This window comes from Adiantum capillus-veneris, chromosome 2 (assembly GCF_014529385.1).
Source record: "Adiantum capillus-veneris isolate H3 chromosome 2, ASM1452938v2, whole genome shotgun sequence".
Taxonomy (NCBI): domain Eukaryota; kingdom Viridiplantae; phylum Streptophyta; class Polypodiopsida; order Polypodiales; family Pteridaceae; genus Adiantum; species Adiantum capillus-veneris.
In genome coordinates, this window is record NC_140932.1 from 97137087 (window position 1) to 97161231 (window position 24145).

General features: G+C 40.7%; 1 protein-coding gene and 2 pseudogenes across 1 annotated transcript; 2 read left to right on the plus strand and 1 right to left on the minus strand.

Annotated features, from left to right (window-relative positions):
* Positions 1-7162: 7162 nt before the first annotated feature.
* On the plus strand, positions 7163-9464 carry LOC147463250 (uncharacterized; annotated as a pseudogene).
* A 623-nt stretch (positions 9465-10087) lies between these two features.
* On the plus strand, positions 10088-12572 carry LOC147463251 (UDP-glucuronic acid decarboxylase 4-like; annotated as a pseudogene).
* A 6034-nt stretch (positions 12573-18606) lies between these two features.
* LOC147463252 (uncharacterized) lies at positions 18607-19029 on the minus strand. Its single transcript, XM_086528298.1, has one exon. The coding sequence runs from the start codon at positions 19027-19029 to the stop codon at positions 18607-18609; it is 423 nt and encodes a 140-aa protein (XP_086384424.1).
* Between the last annotated feature and the right edge of the window lie 5116 nt (positions 19030-24145).

A 24145-nucleotide genomic window follows, 5' to 3' on the forward strand; every position in this document is an offset into this window, starting at 1 on the left:
ATCTTCTACCTTGAAAGAGTATTGAAACTCTTGCAACTCCATAATCCACTTTGAGATCCTAGTACTAAGATTCATTTGAGATGACACCCAAGGGAACAAATTCTCTGCAGTGAGAATTACAAAAGGTTTTGGTAGCAGGTAGGATCTAAACTTTCTCACCGCAAACATGAGAGAAATCATCATGAGTTCCGCTTCTGTGTAGTCTCTCTCCAAAGCATTCATGACCCTACTAGCAAAGTAGATGGGTCGCATCCTTGTACTGTGGGGATCTTGTTGTAGCAACACAGCACCAATTGTTTCCCTTCCAACACTAGAGCTAACAAAGAATGTGTACTCCCAACAAGGAGGCATGAGTGTTGGTAGCTCTGACAAAATGACTTTAATGTTACAAAAATACTCTTCAATCTCATTAGACCATGCAAATTCTACTTGTTGTGTTAACTTTTGCAAAGGATGAAGCAACTCCGAGGCTAAGTGAATGAAGCGTGACATATACTTCACCTTCTGAATGAAAGAGATGACCTCCTTAAGACTCTTCGGTGATGGGAGCTCAATAAGAGCCTTTGCCTTTGAAGGATCCACCTCAATGCCTTTATAGGAAACCTTGTGACCGAGCAAGATCACTTCATCCTCACCTATGTGGCACTTGTCGGGGTTGAGTTGACCTCCCATGTCGTAGAGCTTCTTTAAACCTTCTTCTATCCTTTGTAGATGCAATGATTTTGAGCTATAAATGCAAAAATCATCAATAAAAACCCTAATGGACTTTCCAAAGAATGCTTGAAACACCATGTTCATGAAGCGTTGGAAAGTTGCAGGAGCATTTGTCAGGCCAAATGGCATGACTCTAAAAGCATAACAACCCCAAGGAGTGATAAAGGTTGTTTTCAATTGATCCTCCAATGCGATACCTATTTGAAAGTAACCCGAGTAGCCATCACACACAGTGTACTTCTCATGACCAGCTACTTCATTTAGTATCTCATCCTGAAATGGGAGGGGAAAGTGATCTCTTTTTGTTGCCTCATTGAGGGGACGGTAATCCACACACACCCTCCACTTGCCATTTTTCTTAGGAGTGACAACAACAGGAGAGACCCACTCTGAATTCTCCACTGGATAAATGAAACCTGCTGCTAGAAGCTTTCTTACCTCCTTGAGTAGAGCCTGCTCCTTAATGACTCCTAGCCTTCGTAGCTTTTGAGCCTTAGGTGTGGCCTCTGGCTTCAACTCAATCTTGTGTTGAACAACATCTACTCCACGCACATCGGTGTAGTCTTTAGCAAAAAGCCTCGGAAATTTCCTTAGCACACATTTGAACTCCTCTCTTTCATCCTTTGTAAGTGTTGTAGACAACATACCTTCTAACATTCCTTCATCTTCCACCTTTTGGTTCTCTTGGGAACCTACCTCTTCCAAACCTTGACAAGAGGTCTCTTGGTTTCTTGGCTTAAACCTTACCCCCATGACTTCGATGGAAGACTCCTCTTCAGTAATGCTGCTGCTACTTCCTTCTTCTGAAGTGCTATCGGTCCAACCTTCTTCCGTCTCACTTTGAGATGATTCTTCATGGAGCTCCTCTTGGCGTTGCTCCTTCATGTCAAAGACAACCTTCTTATGATTGTCATTCCTGCAAATTAATTTCCCACTCTCCCAATCCTGCAAAGCTCGCATTTTCATTAGCCATGGTCTTCCTAGGATAAATGGATAACCACTTCCCTTGGTCGACATAACATAAAAATCCACTGCCTTCTTAATGCCAAAGGCCTCCACAAAAACATTTTTACAAATGCCTACGCACCTAGCCTTGCTATTGTTTGCCATTTTCACTTTGATTTCAGGTGTCTCATGGATGTGCATGCCTAGTCTTTGCATGAGCCCTTCTGTCATGATGCAAATTTGTGCACCCCCATCCACTAGACCTTTCCTAACCAATCTTCCTTTTATGTAACAATCTAGCACAGGTGTAATATCCTCGTTCATTTCATCATGTGCAATTTTTACAACAGGAAAACTCTCTTTTACCTTTCTCCTAGTGCTAACTGCCTTTGTTAAATCCCTCCTAACTTGCCGGCATAATGCAAGAAACTGAGGCCATGAGATATCAGGACCCTTACCTCGCATGTCTTCCAACAGGTTGTATGGAGCCATACCATGTCCAAGAGGGAAGTCTTGGAGATTGATACGACGTCGAGTCCTCTTAGCTTCCTTAGTCTCCTTTGCCTTCTTGCCTTGTCCATGGTCACTCTGTGATGGGACACCCTCTTTCTCTTTACCTTTTCCTCGGCCACGCTTAATGCCATTGGCTTCCATGTCAACCTCATTTGAATTTGTCACCTCTACCACATGAAAATTTGGATCTGGCAAAGGTGGAACTCCTTCTACCCCTTGTGGAGGTGGTCTTGGTCCATTTGGCCTTTGTAGAAGCCTTGGTTGTTGACCAGCTCCTTCTCCTGCATTCATCACTGGGTAATTCAAGTGAGGTCTCCCTGGCTCTCCACGGGGCCAAGGACAATTATACATCCCATGTCCAGACTCTCCGCAATTCCAACATTGCAAGACTCTCCTAGTTCGTGGCTCTCTCTCTCTTCTGACTTCTTTGCTTGTCCCTTTGGACCTACAGCTTGTGCAAGGTGAATTGACAGGCTGCTTAAATATTCATTTAACTTCTCAATCACTTCAACCGTTACCTCAGGAAGCTCCCTAGATGTTGATGCTTGTGACTTACCTTTGGGTCTAAGAACTTCTATTGGAACCTCTCCCCTTAAGCACTTGAGTTTCCTATACTTCTCAGCAGCCCTAGTTTCCGCTGCATCAAAAGTAGCAGGTGCACCCGCCTCAACTTTTACCTTAAGGTCAGGAAAGAGTCCGGCTATGAACCTCTCCTTGTTTAAAAATTATGCACCATCACCAGGGTTAGCAACATTTCGTATCCATAGAGCCCAAAGACGTAGAAACTCTTGCTTGTACAAGTAGTAGTCATCTAAGTCTTTTTGCTTATGAGAAACAATGTCTTGCCATAGTTTTTGAGTGTTTTGGGGATCAAAGAAGTATCTCTTAAAACGATTCAAAACTTCTGTGTAATTCCCCTTAACTTCCTCAGGCAAAGAGTCAAACCAAGTAGTAGCATCTTTCCTAAGGACCACCTCAAACATTTCTACACGTTCTTGATCGGTTACTATCCTCTTGATACGGCAAGACATCTTGAAATTTGCTAAAAATAATTCTGCATCCTCTCCAGGCTCTCCAAAGAAAAGAGGATATCCAGACATTTGGCGTTGGCTCTCCATTACTATGAAAGATTACAACACGAGTTACAATAAGGGATACAATAGAGATTTAGAACCACTCGCCTACAAATGAAGAAGTAAGAAAATACCACTCTAGGTTTTCTTCTTCAGCTATCCAAGCTTCAATAAGGTCTCGATTTGTTTGATCAAAACAAAAAAGTAGACTATTGATGAGCTCTAAGAAGGGTTGAAATTCTTCAGAGCTAAGGCGATAAACAGAAATCTCTAGAACTTCATTTTCTGGATCCAAAAGGGCAACCACGTCCCAAGTGATAAATTGCACTTGCTCTACAATTCCCAATGCACAAGCGGTTTGTATAAAAACTAGATCTTCATGCTCGTCGAAGGCCGTGAGAAAGTAGCAATTGACTAGGAGCTCCTTTCCTTCGAATTCCACACAGTCGGAGTGAGGCAACCTTCTCACAATTTCATAAAGAACATCCTCATCAAGTCCAATCAAGTTTGCAAGATTTAAAGACTCCACTTGTGCTACAAAATTCCTGGACAAAAACTCCTTAGGATTATGGTTAAATCATTCAAAAGCATAAAGAGATTTACAATGTCTCTATGAACAAAGTGTCATAGAAAGTAGAGAAGGATGAGAATTTATACAAATTTGCAATCTTCTCTATGCTCTCTTTATTAAGACAAGCTCTGAATAGCTCCCTATCTCCTTTGTTGAAAGCGAAAGGAAGACTATTAATAAGACGCAAATGAGGGAAAAATTCACCAAATGTGAGTCTATGAAGCATGAACTCTGGCCGCAAGTTTCCTGAAGAGTCTTCCTCAATGGTGAAATGCACTCGCCAAACGCCAAATTTCACTCTATTTACCAATCTTAGGGCACACACTAGTTGGATGAATGCGTGGTCTTCCTTAGTGCCCAACAACAAGAGGAAAATGGAATCCACACGTAGGACCTTCCGTCTTAACTTCACCACCCTCTTGTTATGAGGGAGACGCCTTACTACTTGCTCCTGCAACTCAATTGGTAATAGAGCTAGATCTCTAAGGATTGAACTTTCACTGCACACACATTCCCAGTTAGAACAAATGATCGTTTTTTTTGTTTCTTGTAACAACTTGGACAAAGAAAAAACAAACATACACACTATTTTGCCGAGCTGCACTTCATTTTAAAATAAAATGAACACATGTACATCAAAAGAAGTGTGGTAGTTGATGAGAGGTAGAATGACAGGGTTTGGTGATGCAAGAATTTCTCCTGCTCTTTGGGCACCAAACATGAACACCATTCGTTGTTGAAAATGGATCTTTCTACTAATTGCAACGTTTATTCTAATGTGTGGAGTAAAATGAAAGGGAAAAATCTCTATTCCTGGGCCATTATCCATGGCCTATGCATGTCCTAATGCTTAAAACAAAACAAAAATATAGACGTCCAAACTAAGGTCGTACCTAATGAGAGGCAAAATAAAAGGATTAACTGAAGCGTTTATCTCGGACAACCTAAGAGGACCTAAAATTCTACGAATGACACGTTGAAATTGCAACTTAGTACTAACAATTATGTCTACCTTTTGCCTTGCAATGGGAATAAAGGGATCATACAAATCTTCGTGATTCATGCAAACTACTTGACTATGCTAAAGATTGATTCTACACAAAAATACACAAGCCGTTCCTCCGTGGGGGCACCAATTTGAGGCGGTCCGGGGCGGGCGACAAGAAGAGCAACCTCTAGACACCCTTCAAGGCTCCCGTGCTGCTCAATGGGGCTGGGGCACAACACAACACAAACCAAAACAACAAACCCACAGCCAAATCCCAACTACACAAGGGGCACCACCTAGTTTAAGAGCGAACTAGGACGCAAAAGAGGAGAATCATTAGAGCAACCCACAAACAAGCAAGGAATTTACACTAACCCTAACACCAATGGAACACTCTCACACACTAAAACACGAGAGAGAGAGAGAGAGAGAGAGAGAGAGAGAGAGAGAGAGAGGGATAGTGCTCGGGCTGCTTTGAAATGTATCGGCAATGATCAAGCAAACACAACTATATATTTAAGAAAGAGAGAGACAGGGAGAGGGGGTGCTTGTTGCATTAATACCTTCTTACAAATCTGTCATGACAAATCAAAGTGAGATTAGTATTTGTTCAACATAGCTTGCGTAAATTTCACCACTACACATCACAAGAAAAGCCACCCCAATCACTGTCTTAAGGCCAGGGGAGTCCTCTCCACCCTGTCGCCCTCTTACAGTATGTGGGATTTATGGCTAGATTGATGACAACACCAGAGACAAGCTATCAAGAACTTAACAAAAAACACCAAGACACTTACGCATCATTGTTGTCCATTACTTCACGTTGGAAGGGAGACAAAGTATCCAAGCTTAGTCCAAATCCACCCTCCTTGATTCAGCAATTGTTGGGCTTACACTAGTAGGAGAAATGATAGATTTCCTACTCTCAATTGAATGATCACTCTCTCTCTTACAATGGCATAGAGTTACCTTGCTAATCCCCTATTACAACACATGCACATGCATAAGACAATGAGCTTCCACTCAAGAGCTCCTTCTAGAGAGGTTGAGCTTTGCTTCTCAAGCTATAGCATAGTGCTCTTGCTTATGGCTCCCCCCTTTTGTGCTAGCTACACCCTCCTTTTATAGCAATTTTGAAGGCTAGGGTTACTCCTCTAACCATGGTTGGGTTAGATTTTCAGCAATTTATCTAATTTCTTTTGCTTGGAATTATCAAGAAGTTGGTGGGGAAAGAGAGAGGAGAGAAATGGAGGTGATAGGACTTTTCATAGTGGGTTAGTGTTAGTAGATTTAGTATTAATTTACAAATGGAATTGGATATTTACAATGGGAGTATCCATGTAGGATACAAATAAGGAAGAAAAACTCTTAAGAGGTAAGAAAAGGTGGATTTCTTACAAGGTTGATGCTCCAAGTGTCTTGAGTAGGGCCGATTTTGACGCTTGTTGACGGTCCACTAGCTTTGACGGTACATTTTTTCTCCACTCTTGACCTTCCTTGAGAGACAAGGTAATTGAAGCTGAGTAATCAACCACCATGATGATGTCTTTTAAGAGAAGAGGCTGAATTTTGTGGTTGTTTTGATAGAAATGGCTAATTTGGAGGAGGAAAAATGAGACTAGGTGGTCCATTTTAGAATGGAATTGTGTGTGGGAGGTATGAGTTCACCATGGTTTCTCTTATTCTTGAAGGTTGAGGAGAAGGTGAGTAGTGTGCAGAGAGGAGTGGTGAGAGAGATGGGGATGATGAGTGGAGAAGTGTGTGTGAAAGAGGAAAATGATAAGGTGGAAGAGAGAGTGTGGCTGCATAGCATGGGAAAATTGAGGTCCACTAAAAAAATCATAGCTCACAGCTCGTAGCTCAAAAAAATATGAAAAAATTTGAGGCAAAAGTTCAGCCCACGAGCTACAACTTTTGTTTGTATCACCTTTTCAAATTCGGAGAGCAAGTGAACTTTAAAAATTCAGCAAAACCGACCGTTTTTTTCCACTGCAAAGGTCCTTGTGGGGTCCTTCTTTGGATGATTCTTTTGAATACCTCCATGAGTGAGCCCTCCATGATTCTTTTGAATACCTCCATAGCGCACGCCTATGTACAGTGAAATGGTAGGGATAGCCACAGTGTTTGGGTGATTTTGGTAGGGTGAGGTAACTCACTGTGGTAATTACAAAGAGCCGAAAAACGGCTATCACTGCATGCAGGTTGGGACTTTGAATACCTCCATGAGTGAGCCCTCCATAGTCCATCAATCAAAAGTATGTAAAGAGGTTTTGTAACAACATAGTAAAAGCCCACATGCTAGGGAAATTTTGTGGTAAGCTTGCTTTATGGGACTTTCTTTGAGATGTAGCCACAAACATGTTAAGGGAGAAGAAAGGAAAAAGATTAGTGCAAACACAGAGAAGCCACATACTTGCTACACAATTCGTGCCAGGCATAAAAGGTTATGATTTTGATGCCATTGCTGAAATCTATCAGAAGGAGAAAGAAAAGCATGGAATTACATCACTTGTTCCTTTCACTTTGGTAGAGGATGAGACCACCATAAAGAAGCAAATAAGGTAAAGTCAAATTTTTTGGAACATATATTCTAATAAGGGTTATTCTAAACTTCAGTAGTAGTCTTGATACACTTTTGTATCCAACATCTCAATGTAGGTGGATTCCAAAAGATGACACCCTCATTAGATTTGATGGACACAAGGTTGAAGACCATGAATGTGGAACTTCAAACCTGATGAAAGTTGGAGGGAGGAAGGCTGTCTATGACATAATTATCAAATCATTTGAGAATGATGTTGTTGGTGGTTATTCGCATGTTTTTGTGACAAACCCGCTTCATGAAGCACTAGGTACCACGACTGGTTTTGCTGGCTCATTCCACTTGCAATCGATTTGATGCACATTTTATCCACAAGCAGTGGGCTGAAATCTTGAGCTTGTGGGATGAGAAGGTAAACCCTACAGTTGGCCCAATTATTGGGCATGCCTCTGATGGTGATATTTGTTGAAGAGCCTTGATGCTGGTTGATTATTTACATAAGAATGACACTAGACTCTAGATTGGATGGGATGAATGGCCTCTTTCAACCAAAATAAAGGATGGAGATGTGTTGGGTGGCATGCATGATCAGGACTTCATACACAATGAAAAGAATCTTTTCATTGTTCTTGATAGGCCAAAGCATCAACAAGTTCTTGGTGATGTCTGGGTAACCTTGAATCATGTCACCATTGTGTATGATTCTTGTCCTGTTGAGATAAGCATATGCTTAAGGAAGCAAATATCAAGCGAGATGACAATCAAAATTGGGTAGCAACTCAAAGAATATGCAGCAAACAAGTGCAAGAATGTTTGGGAGAGGTAGCAAACAATGGCCAACATAGTTCAAAGACTACAGTATGATAGGGACACAAGCCTATCTTGAAATTTCTAGAGACTACATTCACATCTTTTTATCTCCACACTTGAACTTGGGGAAGAGAGTCCAATTAGTAGCCAAAGTGGCTTTCTTCTTCTAGATTTGGAGATCTAGGATGCAGCAACATCCAAGATATACACTTTCAACAAATTTTATTAATAAAAAGGAATTTTTGGATGTACAAGTCTCATACCACTTTGCGGTTTTTCTTATCAAATATTTTAGAGACTTTCACTCAAACTTCAAGTGTCTTCTACATCTCACCGGCTCAGATGCAGCTGAAATATTCTTCAGCAAAGCCGAGAGCATGGTTGGACAAGAGCGCAGGCATAGAGTCTTTTTTTTAGACCAAGGTGCTTAACTCACAGACAAGAGTACTCTATGGTGGCAAACATTCCCATGCTAATCCTCCAACCACATAGAGTTAAGCACCTACCATGACTTCCACTGCATCATGCTCACCTGCTTTGCATCCGCCCTCTTTGACCTCACTCAATTCCCATTGTCATCATGCAGCCAGCATGTGTTGCACATCATCCTCGGCTTACCTGTGGCACACATGCAACACCACCACTATCGCCCTCTTGCAACACCCTCCGCCCTGTTGCCGACACTACAACCCCTGCAAAAACACCCAAATCTGCCGCATTTTCCCACCTTGTAGCCCTTGATCTTGTTGTCATAAATTGACTTGTAGTACACTTCTCCCCATTGTTGATTTGATGGACACAATTCATGCGATAGGAATCTTGAATATGCTTGCATATTTTGAATACAAACATGATGGTGTGGCATTCACAAGAGCTCACAAGAAGCAAGAGCACATATGGAGGGAGTTAAATCTCAAAGAAGACATGCAAGAAGCCAACTTAGGTTACTAAAATTGTGTTTGCATCGATGAAAAGTTCATTGTTGATCTACAAAGAGGTTTACAAAGTGCCCATAAACTTTGTGAACATTTGCACATGAAGCCAAAAAGAAAAGGAGACCAGAAGTGGTGGTTCCAGCCTTGGTCAGCTGGAGTGTTTGATGCATATGCAAACTCAGATTTGCAAGATTTAGACATAGACGAGGAATATCCTACTTCCATGGATCTTGAAATATTTCCAAATGAAGATGCTACTACAAGTGAGGTAAAGCATATTATTGACTCCATTCTAGATGAGGAAGAAGAGGTGAGTCCTATTGTTGAAGTTGAAGACAACAAGTTTCTCTTCAAGTCTACGCTAGTGAGTTAGCCCAATAGCAATCCAACACTTTCTGAAGATAGACTTACAAGAGTACGACAAGGAGTGTACTACACCAAAGAAGAATAAAAAAGTCATGCAAGGACAAGTGAAAACTTATTTGGTATTGGTTTTGATTGTGTTGTGTTGTTTCAAGAAAAAATCATGCATGGGAAGGTGACAAGGTCATGCAAGCCACATTGTGCAAGATGGCCACATGACTGAAAGAAATTCATGATGAGATTTGTAGTCAAGGGCTTTTACAAAAATATGTCTTGAATTGGCAGTGCTTTGGGCGACATGCATGCCAAATGCAGCATCTTTGTGAAAGATCAAAAAGTTTTTAACAGCTTCCTATCTGGGTGATATGGGTGAGAGAATTTTCAATGAGATCATTAGTTAGGGCTATTGTAACATGTCCCAATTCACATTCCTTTCATTGATATGTATGCCGACTTTGCAGGGGTTGTTGTAGAGACATGTCCTACTTCACAATGCCTTCATTGGTATGTATGCCAAATGTGCAAAGGTTGTTATAGAGACATGCCCTGCTTCTTGTTGATTCATGTTGTCATATTTGTTCAGGATGGTTTCTAATTTTGTTCTTTTTCCTTCACTATATTTACACAACAAATGTGATAGGCACTCTGAACATGCTAGCAAAGAGGGTTGGAGCTCGCTTACTTATCACACGTACTAGAAGGTTTATGGTGACCCTCTTGAGCACTCACAAACTGAATCAGATTGGGGCCATGTCAATCCCAATAGGTAAGGTTCCTAGCTTTCACATTATTGCTTAGAATTAGTCAACTTTATGGATCTTGGTATTTCATATTATCAATCTTCATGCAAGTGTTAGGAGTTGCTATGATGAAGGCAATAGGAGTGTAGAAACCTTAACAATTGATTAGTGCAGAGGAGCCAATGTTGAGGTTCCATATCTTCATATTGTTTTGTGGGAGTCTATTTGTACTCACTCATTTTTTCAAATTTTGCTGATTTAAAAAAGATGTCTCAGTTTTCAATGATATAGGTTTGCTTAGCCCCTATATTCAACACCTATGGCCTTAGAATGTGCGTTGATTATGCTAGAGTCATAAGAAATTTTGTTGCACAGGTTTGTAATGGCACTAATACATTGTAGTTGAAGTTGTTGATCTTTTAAAACATCGATATAGAGCAATGGATGAGATGCATAGGCTCTTGATCGTGGAGATGGAAAACAAACAAGAAGATTTCATTATGTTTCAGATCTGGTATAAGTTGCTTATGCCGTAATTGTTTTTCAATGAGACCTTTATTGATTGTGTACCATGCAGCAGTTGTCAGAATGCTTTATTATGCATATATCAAATGAATTCTTTCCCTTTATTTGTATCAGGTTGAGGATCTCATGTAGCTTATGGAAAGTGAACACATTGGTCACTTCCATCTCGGTAATCATAGGGGAATTTACAGAAGATGTCTCAATTTTTTGATGATACAGGTTTGCATAGCCTGTATATTCAACACCTATAGCCTTAGAATGGGTGTTGATGATGGTAGAGTAATAAGAAACTTTGTTGCCCAGGTTTGTATTGGCATTATTACATTATAGTTGAAGTTGTTGATCTTTTAAAGCATCAATAGAGCAATGGATAAGATGCATAGGCTCTCTATCGACACCCTTTAACTATATATAGAGATGACAAACAAACAAGAAGCTTTCAATATGTTTCAGATCTGGTATAAGTTTCTTATGTGGTAATTGTTATTGAAATGAGACCTTTGTTAGTTGTGTACCATGCAATGGTTGTCAAAATGTTGTATTATGCATATATCAAATGAATTCTTTTCCCTTATTTGTATCAGGTTGACGATCTCATGCAGCTTATGGAAAGTAAACACATTGATCACTTCCATCTCGGAAACCCTCGTGGAATTTACAAAAGATGTCTCAGTTTTTTTATGATACATGTTCACATATCCCGTATATTCAACACCTATGGCCTTTGAATGTGCGTTAATGATGGTAGAGTCATAAGAAATTTTGTTGCCCAGGTTTGTATTGGCACTAATACATTATAGTTGAAATTGTTGCTCTTTTAAAGCATCAATGTAGAGAAATGGATGAGATGCATAGGCTTTTCATCGTCAACACCCTTTATCTGTATATGGAGATGGCAAACAAACAAGAAGATTTCAATATGTTTCAAATCTGGTAAGAGTTTCTTATGTTGTAATTGTTATTCAAATGAGACCTTTTTTTATTGTGTACCATGCAATGGTTATCAAAATGCTTTACTTGCATATATCAAATGAATTCTTTCACCTTATTTGTATCAGGTTGAGGATATAATGCAGCTTATGGAAAGTGAACACATCGGTCACTTCCATCTCGCAAACCCTGAGGGAATTTACGGAAGATGTCTTAGTTTTTCAATGATACAAGTTCGCATAGCCCATATATTAAACACCTATGGCCTTAGAATGTGCATTGATGATGGTAGAGTCATAAGCAATTTTGTTGCCCAGGTTTGTATTGGCACTAATACATTATAGTTTAAGTTGTTGATCTTTTAAAGCATCGATATAGAGAAATGGATGAGATGCATAGGATCTTCATCGACACCCTTTAACTACATATGGAGATGGCAAAAAAACAAGAATCTTTCAATATGTTTCAGATCTGGTGTGAGTTTATTATGCGGTAATTGTTATTCAAAATGAGACCTTTGTTGATTGTGTACCATGCAATGGTTGTCAAAATGCTTTTCTATGCATATATCAAATGAATTCTTTCCCCTTATTTTTATCAGGTTGAAGATCTCATGCAGGTTATGGAAAGCAAACACATTGGTCACTTTCCATCTTGAAAACCCTGGGGGAATTTACAATGTTGGAACTTCTGAAAGTAAGTGTAGAGTTATCTCTACTTGACTTCTTTTTTGCACAATTGTTTTGAATTTCTACATACCTAGGTTGTTAAGGGACTGATAAATATTCAAGAACAGATAGAGTTTATGGATAATATAGTAGACAATCCCACAAGCTCAATCTTATATTACCAAGGCTAAGAATTTATTGCATTGGGAGCCAAAAATACATTTGAAGGAGGTCCTTCCTTTGGACTTCCTTTGAAGGTTGAAGATTTTTGAGGAAGGATTTTGGAAGACCATATGGGCTCACAACTATAATTGAGATCCATAGGTATCTTTTGCTTAGATGGTTCACAAAATCCTTGTACACTCAATTCAAGATAAGTACAGGCTATTGTATATCTACCTAATGATTCTTAAATCTTTTGATACAAGGATGAGTTCCCTACGTCATTTGTTTTTTGGTGCCGCAGCTTCCCCATTTTTGAGCTTTTCCATGTATGTCTACATAATGTGTTTTTGAGTAGTCTTCGTTTGTGAAGAGGCATATCAATTATTTCTTTTTATATGTTTTAAGCAGGCATGGTCTTATTATTGGTTATGCACTTTGGTGGCCTTTGATTTTTTTTCATTGTGTGCCAAGGTTTGTTCTAGTGGCATAGTGCACACTTCCATAAGTATTTCATTTCTAGCTAGATGTCTATAAGCCAGGTTGCACAACAAATACAGCTTAGATGCCCTATGGCGCAGAGTCACATGGTTGAGACAAATTCACGATAAAATTGCTAGTCAAGGGTTGTCATAGAAACATGTCTTGCATTGGTAGTGTTATGGAATTGATATTTTTTTATTTATTGCAGCTGACAAGTAGAAAAGACTAGACCGAGCTAGACCTATGCGAATGGAAACATGTATATTGTACATTTTATTATTCATGTGCTCTTTTATGAGCTTTGGCCATTTAGGACTGGCCGGTCAGTTTGTACTCAATTTGACCATTCAAGAATCTATAAATGAAATACGTGCAAGAGGGAAACGGTCACTCTTGCATGGGTGGCAATTTCACCCAGTGCTTGTGTCTTCTTCTCTCCTCTCCTCTCTTCTCTCTTGCCATGCTGGCCTAGCACTCCGCTCTAGGAGGTGCGTCTGCACGTGCTCTTTTTCTCCCTCCCACTCTCTGTCTCTTTATGTTCGCGTGCAGTCTCGATTATGTGCTATGTGATTTGTCAGGGATGTAAATTCATGGTTTTATCGCTTGTAGCATGTCATTATTGGTATTTTGCAGGGTTCATGATGTTTCTGTTTGCAATAGTGGTATCAGAGCCAGCAAAACGCTCTTGGTAATATGGATATCACACCGGCAAAGAGAATCAAGGATGGCAATCATACCCAGAGCTAAGCTTATTTATTTTTGTAATTTTATTAATGGTAACTTTGCTGGTCAACTTTCCACTGTTTGTTTTGTTTTCCTTCTTAGTTTAATCATTCTATAATTTCATTCAACAAAACCACTTGGATCACACGATTGGAATATGCTAAAAAAAGAGATTATAAGTTAGATTAGGAAGTTAGGTTCGAGTATACCGAGCTCAAAGAGATGCATATGGCCAATTGCATGAAGAATAAGAGAGTTTTTAACACAAAAGACAATTACATAAAGGTATAATTAATGGCGAGTGGATAAGTAGTAGACATTTCTCTATTGTCAAAGCAATCCCAAACAAAGTAAGGGAGTAAGAATGAGAATTAGAAGCATATATGTTTTTATGCTTCTCTTCTCCCTAAAAAATTATGTGATTCAAGTGTGATGAGCAGATTTCATGTCCTCTCTCTTGCATGATATGGACGTGGTTGGTTGATGCTCAATCCGTACCCTCAAAATTGCCAAGCCAGAACCATAGGAATGTTACCATATACATGTGGTAGTGATGTGTGTGAACACACTAGGACCACCGGGGCATTTTTCCCCTCTTTAGGAGGATTTTCCCCAGTGCATTGTATATACGTCCATTCATTCTAGGACTATCTATCTTTCCATTGCACACTAAGTAACACACTCTCCATTGTGTGCCTTGAGCTTCCTTTGTCTTCTCCAAGCTATGAGCGTTTCTCTGCAACCCTGATTCCAACAATTGGTATCAGAGCAGGTTGCATCCTCCCGGGCTTAGTCCTTAGCGGCTCCAACACACGCCTGCTCATTTTCTCCATTTTCAGTCAGGTTTGGCGAGCGTTTGCAGGTCGACAAATATTTTGGGAAAGCTCATAGAGTTTAGTCTGCTAAGATTTCTGATTCGGGCTCATTTCAGCCTCCATTTCCACTATAGGTAGGTCTGCACAGGCAATTTCATCAGTTTGTGCAGAATCTTTGTCAGTGTCATTTTTTGCATAACAGGTATCTTACAGTCTTTTACGGTTTGTGCTATATAGCATGTGTTGTTCCCACTCCGTTTCTCCTCTCTTTGGGTAGTTTTCACATCTAGGTGCAGCATTTACCATGGCTGACAACAACACAGATTTTTTCAAGATGTTTGCTATACTGAGGACAGGTTGAATGGGGACAATTACCCTATGTGGGCTTATATGATGCAGCATGTTCTTGTGTCAAAGGGCGTCTAGAATATTGTGTAGGGCATTGATGTACGTCCTTGTTCTAAGGATGTAGGCGATGTTGAGGATGTTGCAGGTCTTGCTGCAAGTATTGCTGCAATTAGATTTGTTTTGCCTACGGTGCAACAAGCTCGTTGAGATGTCTAGGATGCGCAGGCTCATGTGTTGATTGCATTGTGTATGAAGCGCACCATTACTCCTCACATTCGTTCAACAAAATCTACAAAACAGGCTTGGGATATTCTAGCAGGTCTTTATGCAAGCCGCAATGAGGCTAAAATTGCTTTGTTGTGTAAAGAGCTGGAATCTAAGATTATGCATGAAGAAGATGATATGGACACTTTCCTTGTTGGTGTCAAGGATATCAAAGATCAACTTATTTCTACAGGTGAAGTCATTTCAAACATTTCCCTTGTTCAAACTATTCTTGATGCCTTACCAGATTCTTACTAGACTTTTGCTAGTACTTGGAGACTTATGACCCAAGGAAATCCTGAAGTTTTCAAGTTTGATGCATTATGCACATTGCTGCTGCATGAATCATTTTCTGGAAAAAAATAGGACTAGGTAGCATGCAGCTGAAAAGGCTTTTATTGCTGCTCAAAGAAAGGGTGGCAACATTGCAATGCAACCACTTCTTATGGTTCTACTACGAGTGGAAAAAATTCTGTTCCTAATGCTTCTTCTGGCAGTAATTCTTCTGGAAATTCTGATAAGAAGGGAAAAAAGAAGATACGTTTCCATTATTGTAAAGCTAATGATCACTTGATCAAGCAGTGTCCTAAGTTGAAGGCCAAAGAAGCTAAGAAGAAAGAGGGTGGTTCCAGTGGAAATGTGGGTACCACTACAAATGCAACCATTGTTGTTTCTTCTGTGAAAGGAGACTATGATGTTGATTTAGATGCAGAATGGGCTTTTAGTGCATAGTGCACTTATAATCCTGTTGTCCATGATGCATGCATGTGAGTTGCTGCAGATTCACATGTGTGGTATTTTGACAGTAGTGCTACAAAGCACATTACCTCACATCGTGAATTGTTTACCTCTCTCGAGTCTGTACCTCATGGGAATTCTATCACTTGTGCCAACAATGCCTGTTATCCGGTTTAGGAAGTTGGAAAGATTGTGCTTATTGCTGCAAATGGTAGTTCTTTCGCACTTGTTGCTGCACTTTATGTCCCTGGGATCAAGAATAATCTTTTGTCTGTGTCTACACTTGCTAAACTTGGACTTGTAGTCAAATTTGTGGATGACAGATGTACTATACATGATCTTAGTTTGGGTGATGAAATTGTTGCATCTGGCCTTTTGTGCCGTGGGTTTTATAAGCTCACTTTGTATGACAAGTGTGGAAAAAATTTTGCAAATGTAGTTGCAGATTCAAGGGTTGTTTCAGATGTGAAACTGTGGCATGCACATTTTGGGCATCTGAATTTTGTCAGTTTACTGCGTTTGCAAAAATCTGATATGGTTGCTTCTTTGTTGCCTTTTGAAGCACCTGTCAAACATGTTTGTGAAGGTTGTATCTTGGGTAAGATGTAGCATTCAAAGTTTCCAAAGGATGGTTCAGTTAGGGCCACATGCAGATTGCAGCTTGTGCATAGTGATGTTTGTGGGCCCATACAAACTCCGTCCTTGGGAAATTATCTGTACTTCATGACTTTCATTGATGATTACTCTAGGAATGCATGGGTATTTCCACTTAAAGCGAAGTCCGAAGTTTTTATGTGCTTCACATGTTTTTTGGCTATGGTTGATAATGTTTTGAAATGTACTATAGGCACCCTCCGTTCCGATCGAAGGGGAGGAGTATATGTCTCATGAATTTAATGCATTTCTGGCTAGTTGTGGGATAAAACACCAATGTACACTGCCCTATACACCTCAAAAAAATGGTGTTGCTGAGAGGAAAAATAGGTTACTTACGGAAATGGTTCAATGTATGGTCAAAATTCAAGCTTTGCCGCATTCTTTTTGGTTTGAGTCCATCATGTGTGCCACTTATGTACTTAACAGGTGTCCTAAAAAGGCTTTGTAGTCTATTACTCCATATGAAGCATGGCATGATAGAAAGCCTTCTATTGATCACATGCTTGTTTTTGGCTATTTGGCATATGCTTTGGTGCCACAAACACAACGCAAAAAATTGTATGATAAGGTTGTCACATGTATTTTTGTAGGTTATAGTGCTGAAAGCAAAGGTTATAGGTTATATCAACTACAAACAAAGTGTATTTTGGTTTCACGGGATGTAGTGTTTGTGGAAGATTCTGTTTAGCCCTTGTTGTCATGTACTAGAGACAAAAAAGTAAGCTCACAGGACATTTATAACACTTTGTTGCCTCTTTTTAGTGGTGGAAGTTCAAATGTAAATTCTAATGAGGCAAATGTACAGCCTACGGGGGTTTCCAAAAATGTTATATTTCAGCCTATTAGTGATGTAGATGTACATGATGTACTTGATGAGGAAGAGGAATCCCAATCCTCGAGTGAGTACTTCCGAGCGGACATGAAACCGAGCGAGCATGAGCAATGAAAAAGATTAGATCAAGATCTCAATAGTCACTCTATAGAGTATAGTGTAGCAAAATAACCATGTTGCATCTCAAATAGTCTCAAACAAAAGAGCCATGCTCTTCCTTCAATGTGTTCACACACATTAAAATATTCTCAAACAAAAGAGCCATACTCTTCCTTTAAGGTGTTCACACACACATTGATACACAGTCATATCCTTGCTCGGAACCATCTTGTTGAGCATATTCCAAAACTCTATTTGTGCAACCTTATTCTCCATGGTAAATTTAGATGTTTCAGTTTTCATAATTTCCTGTACAAATAGGTCAAAAGATGGTAACTCAAATGCCACATGTCCATCATAATGCTTAGCTAGCTCTTGAACTTGAATGATATCCTTTGCTCACTCTTAGCTGCCAAGTTTAGTGAATTTTCAGTGTCTTGTCTCTTGTTCTCTCTCTCTCTCTCTCTCTCTCTCTCTCTCTCTCTCTCTCTCTCTCTCTCTCTCTCTCTCTCTCTCTCTCTCTCTCTCTCTTTTAAACTTTAGAAAGACATTAAAACAATATCAGATACAAGCCCGTCCAAAAGACTCAAAAGTCCCTCAACATCCATCTTATTGATGGCTTCAACTACAGTGGCAATGCTCGTAGCATGCGTCTTCTAAGAGTTCTATGATAGAAGTAAAAATTCATGAGCCTTCTTCCTCTCCTGGCTTATGCACTAATTAGACACCTCTTCACTTCGTAACAACAAAAACATTGGTACGCTGATTCTGGTTCTGCATATCCTCCTTGCGTCTAAACCTTTGTGGTGGCTCCCAAACTCTTCTTCTTGTGCGGGATCTCACACGCACAACATGAGAGCGAATGGCGCATGAAATGTAGTACTGCATATGGCGCAAAGCTTGGGAAGTGCATACCCATAATAAACAAAAGCATATCATAGTTCTCGCAGATTCGTGCTTGCGATTCATTATTAGATCAGGGTGATGCTTCACCATGGCTGCTCGTGACTGTCCGCGTGTGCTAAGAGACTCTCTCTCCCTCTCTCTCTCTCTCTCCCCCTCTCTCTTTTTTTTAATAAAAAAATTCAATAAATCTTAAAACGATGGAGACTGTACAAACGCAGTGGGCTCCTTCAGCGGTAACAAGTAAATACAGGCCGCAGAAGCCTTAGACTGTAGCGGTTTTGGCAGGAGTAGTGGGAGCGGGCACGCCGGCAGTAGCATACCTAGTAGCGTTTGCATTGACACCTGTAGTAGCAAGTGGATCATTGCCATAATTCGCCACTAGGGCATTGCTGTTGAGAGGCTCTGCGGAAGCAGATCCACTCGAGTTATGCACATTTGCCATGGCAATGTTCGTAGTTGCATGTTGGCGGTCAATATCCGCCCACATATTTGCCGTCTCAGTGGCGTTCTCTGCTTTCTTCTCATGCTTCACTTCCTTGGCTCCTGTTTCCTTTGCCTCCTTTCTTTTGTGGGAAGCCTCACGGCTGGGTTTGTCATGGGCCATAACCTTGTCGAGCTTCTCTTGCGTGGAGGCCTTGGCTTTGTTCATCTTCTCCTCTACCTTGGCGGTGGCATTGCTGCCCATCTCTCTCTCTCTCTCTCTCTCTCTCTCTCTCTCTCTCTCTCTCTCTCTCTCTCTCTCTCTCTCTCTCTCTCTCTCTCTAAAAAAAAATCAACTCTCTCAAAGAGCGTACGCTCTTTGAGAGAGTTGATTTTTTTTTAGAGAGAGAGAGAGAGAACGGCACCTTGTCAGACACCTGCGCACACACACAACCTCAGAAGAGAAGCAGGATCGATGGCTGAACATACACAACAGGCCAAGGAGGCAGTCGCTCAGAAGGCGGACGAGATGAAGTAATACAGCCAGGAGAAGACCGGGCAAGTCCGCGAGGAAACCCAGGGAATGGCGGAAAGTGCAAAGGAGAAGGCCCAAGAGGGGAAAGGTACGGTTGCCGACACCCTCGGCAAGGCAAGCGAAGCTATCAAGATAGCTATGAGCAAGGTTACAGGTCCACGCAACTAAATTTTCTATTTAAAGAAAAAGGAAGGCAGTTGCGTGGGTGGGCTGCGTACATGATGATGATGATGATGTGCAAGACAATTTCTATGCAATCCAAAAACAGTTTCTCTTTGATGGATTGCAATTTACTCCAATGTGCATACGGTTTTGTTAATTCTGGGGATTTTGCACATACGAGTTTTAATTCCGGAGAGAGAGAGAGAGAGAGAGAGAGAGAGAGAGAGAGAGAGAGAGAGAGAGAGAGAGAGAGAGAGAGAGAGAGAGAGAGAGAGAGAGAGAGAGAGAATCCATCACTTGCATTCTGCACCTCTAACAAGGTATCCACTAGTCAGTAGCACTTGAGTCTGCCGTAGTACTGCAATGGCGAGCTCTTCTTATGTGGCTAGAAACAAGGGTCTGGCACTGCTGCTTTTGGCGATGGGGGTGGCGAGCCTTGCGAATGCGGGTGGGGACAAGGGTCACTATGGCAGCAAGGGCAGTGGTAGTTATGATCAGCATGGCGGTCAAGGTGGCAAGAGCATCTCTCTCACTGATTAGCACTCTTCCTAGTGGACATACATGGTAGCTCTTGGTTTGGAAAGTCTCTATCATCTGCAAAAAATGGGATGTCAATACGATGCAACCCTTTCCCTCATCCAACTAGCAAGATTTCCTTAACACCTTGACTTTAGCAGACACAAGCTCAAAAGAGATTGAAATTTGCCGCAAACAAATTATGGCCTTCTAGACATCTGCTAGATTTTTCCAAACAATGATGCAAAATTGAAAGGAGTCACATCTTCCATGTTTGTGAACTAAGCTGTTCAATTGATCTATATTTAAGTTTCCAAAAAAGCATATGTTTGCTAGCAATGGTGACATGTATAAGGACGACTAGATTTGTATAATCATGATTGGGGAGCAATGGTGCTGACATTTATTGTTTGGGTTTAGAGAAATCTCTCTCTCTCTCTCTCTCTCTCTCTCTCTCTCTCTCTCTCTCTCTCTCTCTCTCTCTCTCTCTCTCTCATGTCTCTTTTTAGAAAAGATGTATAAAGATACGTGAGAAACTCACTTGGTAACTTTGCTCGGTTTTGATCTTGCTCAGGTAAATTCGCTCGATGTTTCATGAGGAAAGGGCTGAAAATGAGAAGGCTAGAGGTATGCCAAAATGGCTGGTGCACACTTTGTGTGACAGTAAATTGGATGCACCTTTGTCTACGCGTACTCGTTCAAGATCTCACCATGCACCTTATGCATCAAATTTTTATGATTTGGCTCTGTCTAGCTTACATGATGTTGAGGAGCCTTTGTCTTTTGATGAAGCACAGAATTCAAAAAATTGGATGGCTGCCAGAATATGATGCACTTATAGAAAATGACACATGGGCTTTATGTGATTTGCCTCCTGGAAAAAAGGCCATTGATACAAAGTGGGTTTACAAGTTGAAATGCAATCCAAATGGTGAGGTTGATCTCCATAAGGCTCGGCTTGTTGCAAAAGGCTATGCACAGTAGAAAGGCATAGTTATGAAGAGACTTTTGTTCCCACATTCCGTATGACTACTCTCCGTTTTCTATGTGCATTGGCAGCTCATTTTAGTTGGGATGTACATCAATCAGACATTGTTACTGTTTTCTTGAATGGTGCCATATTTGAGGAAGTTTATGTAACGTAGCCTTGCGGTTTTGTCATAAAAGGACAAGAGGACAAAGTATGCAGATGTAATAAGGCTTTGTATGGATTGAAGCAATCTCCTCGTGCTTGGTATGAGAAAGCTGACACTCATTTGGTAAAACGAGGCGTTCGTAACAATCCAACAGAAAGCACATTGTATGTAAAGCGTGAGGGTGATGTACTTCTCATTGTTGTTCTTTATGTGGATGATTTGTTGATCACTGGTCCCAATGAGGCACATATTGCTGAATTTAAGGCTTATTTGAATGCTACTTTCTAGATGAAAGATTTGGGGCTGTTGCATCATTACTTAGGCATACAGTTTAAGCAGTGTGATGGTGGTATTGCCTTGTGTCAAAAAAGTTACATAGAGACATGGCTATGTAAGTTTGGACTTGAGATTGAAAACCTATTTCCACTCCCATGGAAACATGTTCAAAATTGAGTCTTCATGGTGCTGGTGATCTTGTAGATGTCACTCTTTACCAAACTACTATTGGGGATGTCTCATTTATGTATGCAACACGAGGCGGGATATTGAGTTTGTAGTTTCATAGGTCAGCAGATTTATGCATAGCCTAGGGTCTAAGCATTGGCAGGATGTCAAGAGGATTTTTTGCTACCTTAATGGCACTTTACATCTTGGATTGTTTTATCCCAAGGGGAGATCATTGCCGCCAGACTTACATTCTTTTTTAGACTCAAATTGAGCTGGTTGTTTTGACACGTGAGTGTCCACAAGTGGTTTTTGTTTCATGCTTGGTAGTTCATGTATATGATGGTTGAGCAAGAAGCAACCTACTGTGGCCACTTCGAGTTGTGAGGCTGAGTACAAGGCAGTCTTCACAGCTACGGTTGAGTGTGTATGGCTCAGATGCCTTATGGCTGATTTGGGTGTTGGACAGGACACTGCCAACACTATCTACATTGACAGTCATAGCAAATTGGCAGTTGCGAGGAACCCAGTTTTTGATGCTCGCACAAAGCACATTGAGGTGCATTACCACTATGTCAGGGAGAGTCTCTCAGCAACACAGCAGGAGAGATCAGCTTGGCTTATGTGCCAGCACAGGATAACCTTGCAGATCTTTTCACAAAGGAATTGTCTCGTGAGAAGTTCGCAGCTTTCGGCAAAGCTTTGGGCTTACTCCCCTTTGTGGACTAATCATGTCCTTAGGGCATGGCACTTCCCTTTACTCATGTGCCAGCTCTTGTTCACCGCATCACTCCATGGGGGATTTGTTACCATATACTTGTGGTAGTGATGTGTGTGAACACACTAGGACCGCCGGGGCATTTTTTCTCTTTAGGAGGTTTTTTCCCCCCGTGAATTGTATATACACCCATTCATTCTAGGGCTATCTATCTTTCCATTTCACACTAAGTAACACACTTTCCATTGTGTGCCTTGAGCTTCCTTCATCTTGTCCAAGGTGTGAGCATTTCTCTGCAACCCTAATTCCAACAAGGAAGGGGTCCTAAAACTTCTTTTTTAACAAAAGAGTGAATAGATATATATATATTAGCTGTTAGGTATCGCACAGGTTGCGCATTGTATAGAAAATCATGTGCCAACCTGGAGCCAACGGGCAAGAGAGAAGACCGTACTACAATGATTGTTGGAGGAAACAGAGCCAAATGACACACAATTGGGTATTGATCTCAAGCGCATATGCAGCAGCAATCGACATGCACGCAGTAGTCATGGTGCAATGTCATTAGTAGTTTCATTGAACTTTTTGGCGCGCCCATTTCATACCAACCACCTACCATGCCTGGTTTCAATGCCCACAACGGAGTGCTATGTGTCTCACACAATCCATTACATCATTCAGTGCCACTAAATGAGCCATTGATTCTCTCTTGCCTACTCCCTCTCTCTCTCTCTCTATGGCGTGGTAGATGGATAACCACCCTTACCATCTTTCTCCCACTCGTCTTCAACCACCCCCCCACTCACCATGCGGCCACACTCAACATGTGGTCAGCACTCAACTATCGGTGTCTCCACAGGAGTAGTTAGCACCTCTGTCTCTTTCTCAAATGGCAGCACAGTCACATGTGGTGAGATGGCATGCTCTGAGTACGAGTAGGCCCTGAAGATTCTCTTGAGGAACTCATTATTCTTGGTGCACATATGTTGTCATTCGTGCCGATTTTTTCTTATCAACTATAGTTTGCAATCAAGCAAAGTAAATTTATAACCAACTCTTAGGCTAACATGCAACAAAACCTTCCATGTACATTGCTCATAGGTCATTTTTACATATTTTGTCCATTTCTGCTTTTATTACGAGATAACAGTGTGACATGCTTTGCCCACATCGACTTGATTACCCAAATATGTCAAATCTCTCACATTTGACAAGCACGGACCACTCTTTTAGATCCTTCTCACATATTATCTATCAAGGAAAGTGTCGTTGGCACCAACTAGTCTGCAGCATATTGCACTTCAGCTCTCCAATCTATGGCACTCTTAGCAATCCATTAGACGCTTTTAACACTTGAGTCCCACTTTCCATGGGGCACTATTAACGTCTAGTGAGAAAAGTAAACAATTCTCTAGTCTCTCCAATAGCCTCTGTAGCATTTTTGGAAAGCTATTATTGATCCTTTTCCATTCTCATTTTCATTATGACTTTTATCCCATACTTTTCATGATGTTTTTTTTCACTGAGCATTCAGTTGTGTGTGACCTCCTACCGTGTACACAAAATACATTTTGTACAGTTCAATAGTAAAGTGTAGCTTTACTTGACTTTAGCCAAGTAAAGTTTTTATTTTTTAAAACTTCTCATGTACATTGTGTCTTTGCGAACTCATTTCATATCTTAATCCCATGCATAAGAGATTCCATGAGGATGTGCTACCATAGACAAAAGTTCTTTCTCCATTGCTTGAACCCTACTCTAAGTCAAGTATAAGAATATATACCACTCTAGTCACATTAATTAGAATCAATTTCTAAGTAGTTTTTTCAACTAACATACTCAGATTACATTTATGTTGAACCACTTTGAT

Bases quoted from the DNA above. Each gene is read 5' to 3' on its own strand.
- LOC147463252 (XM_086528298.1), bottom strand. From the start codon at position 19,029: ATGGGCAGCAATGCCACCGCCAAGGTAGAGGAGAAGATGAACAAAGCC.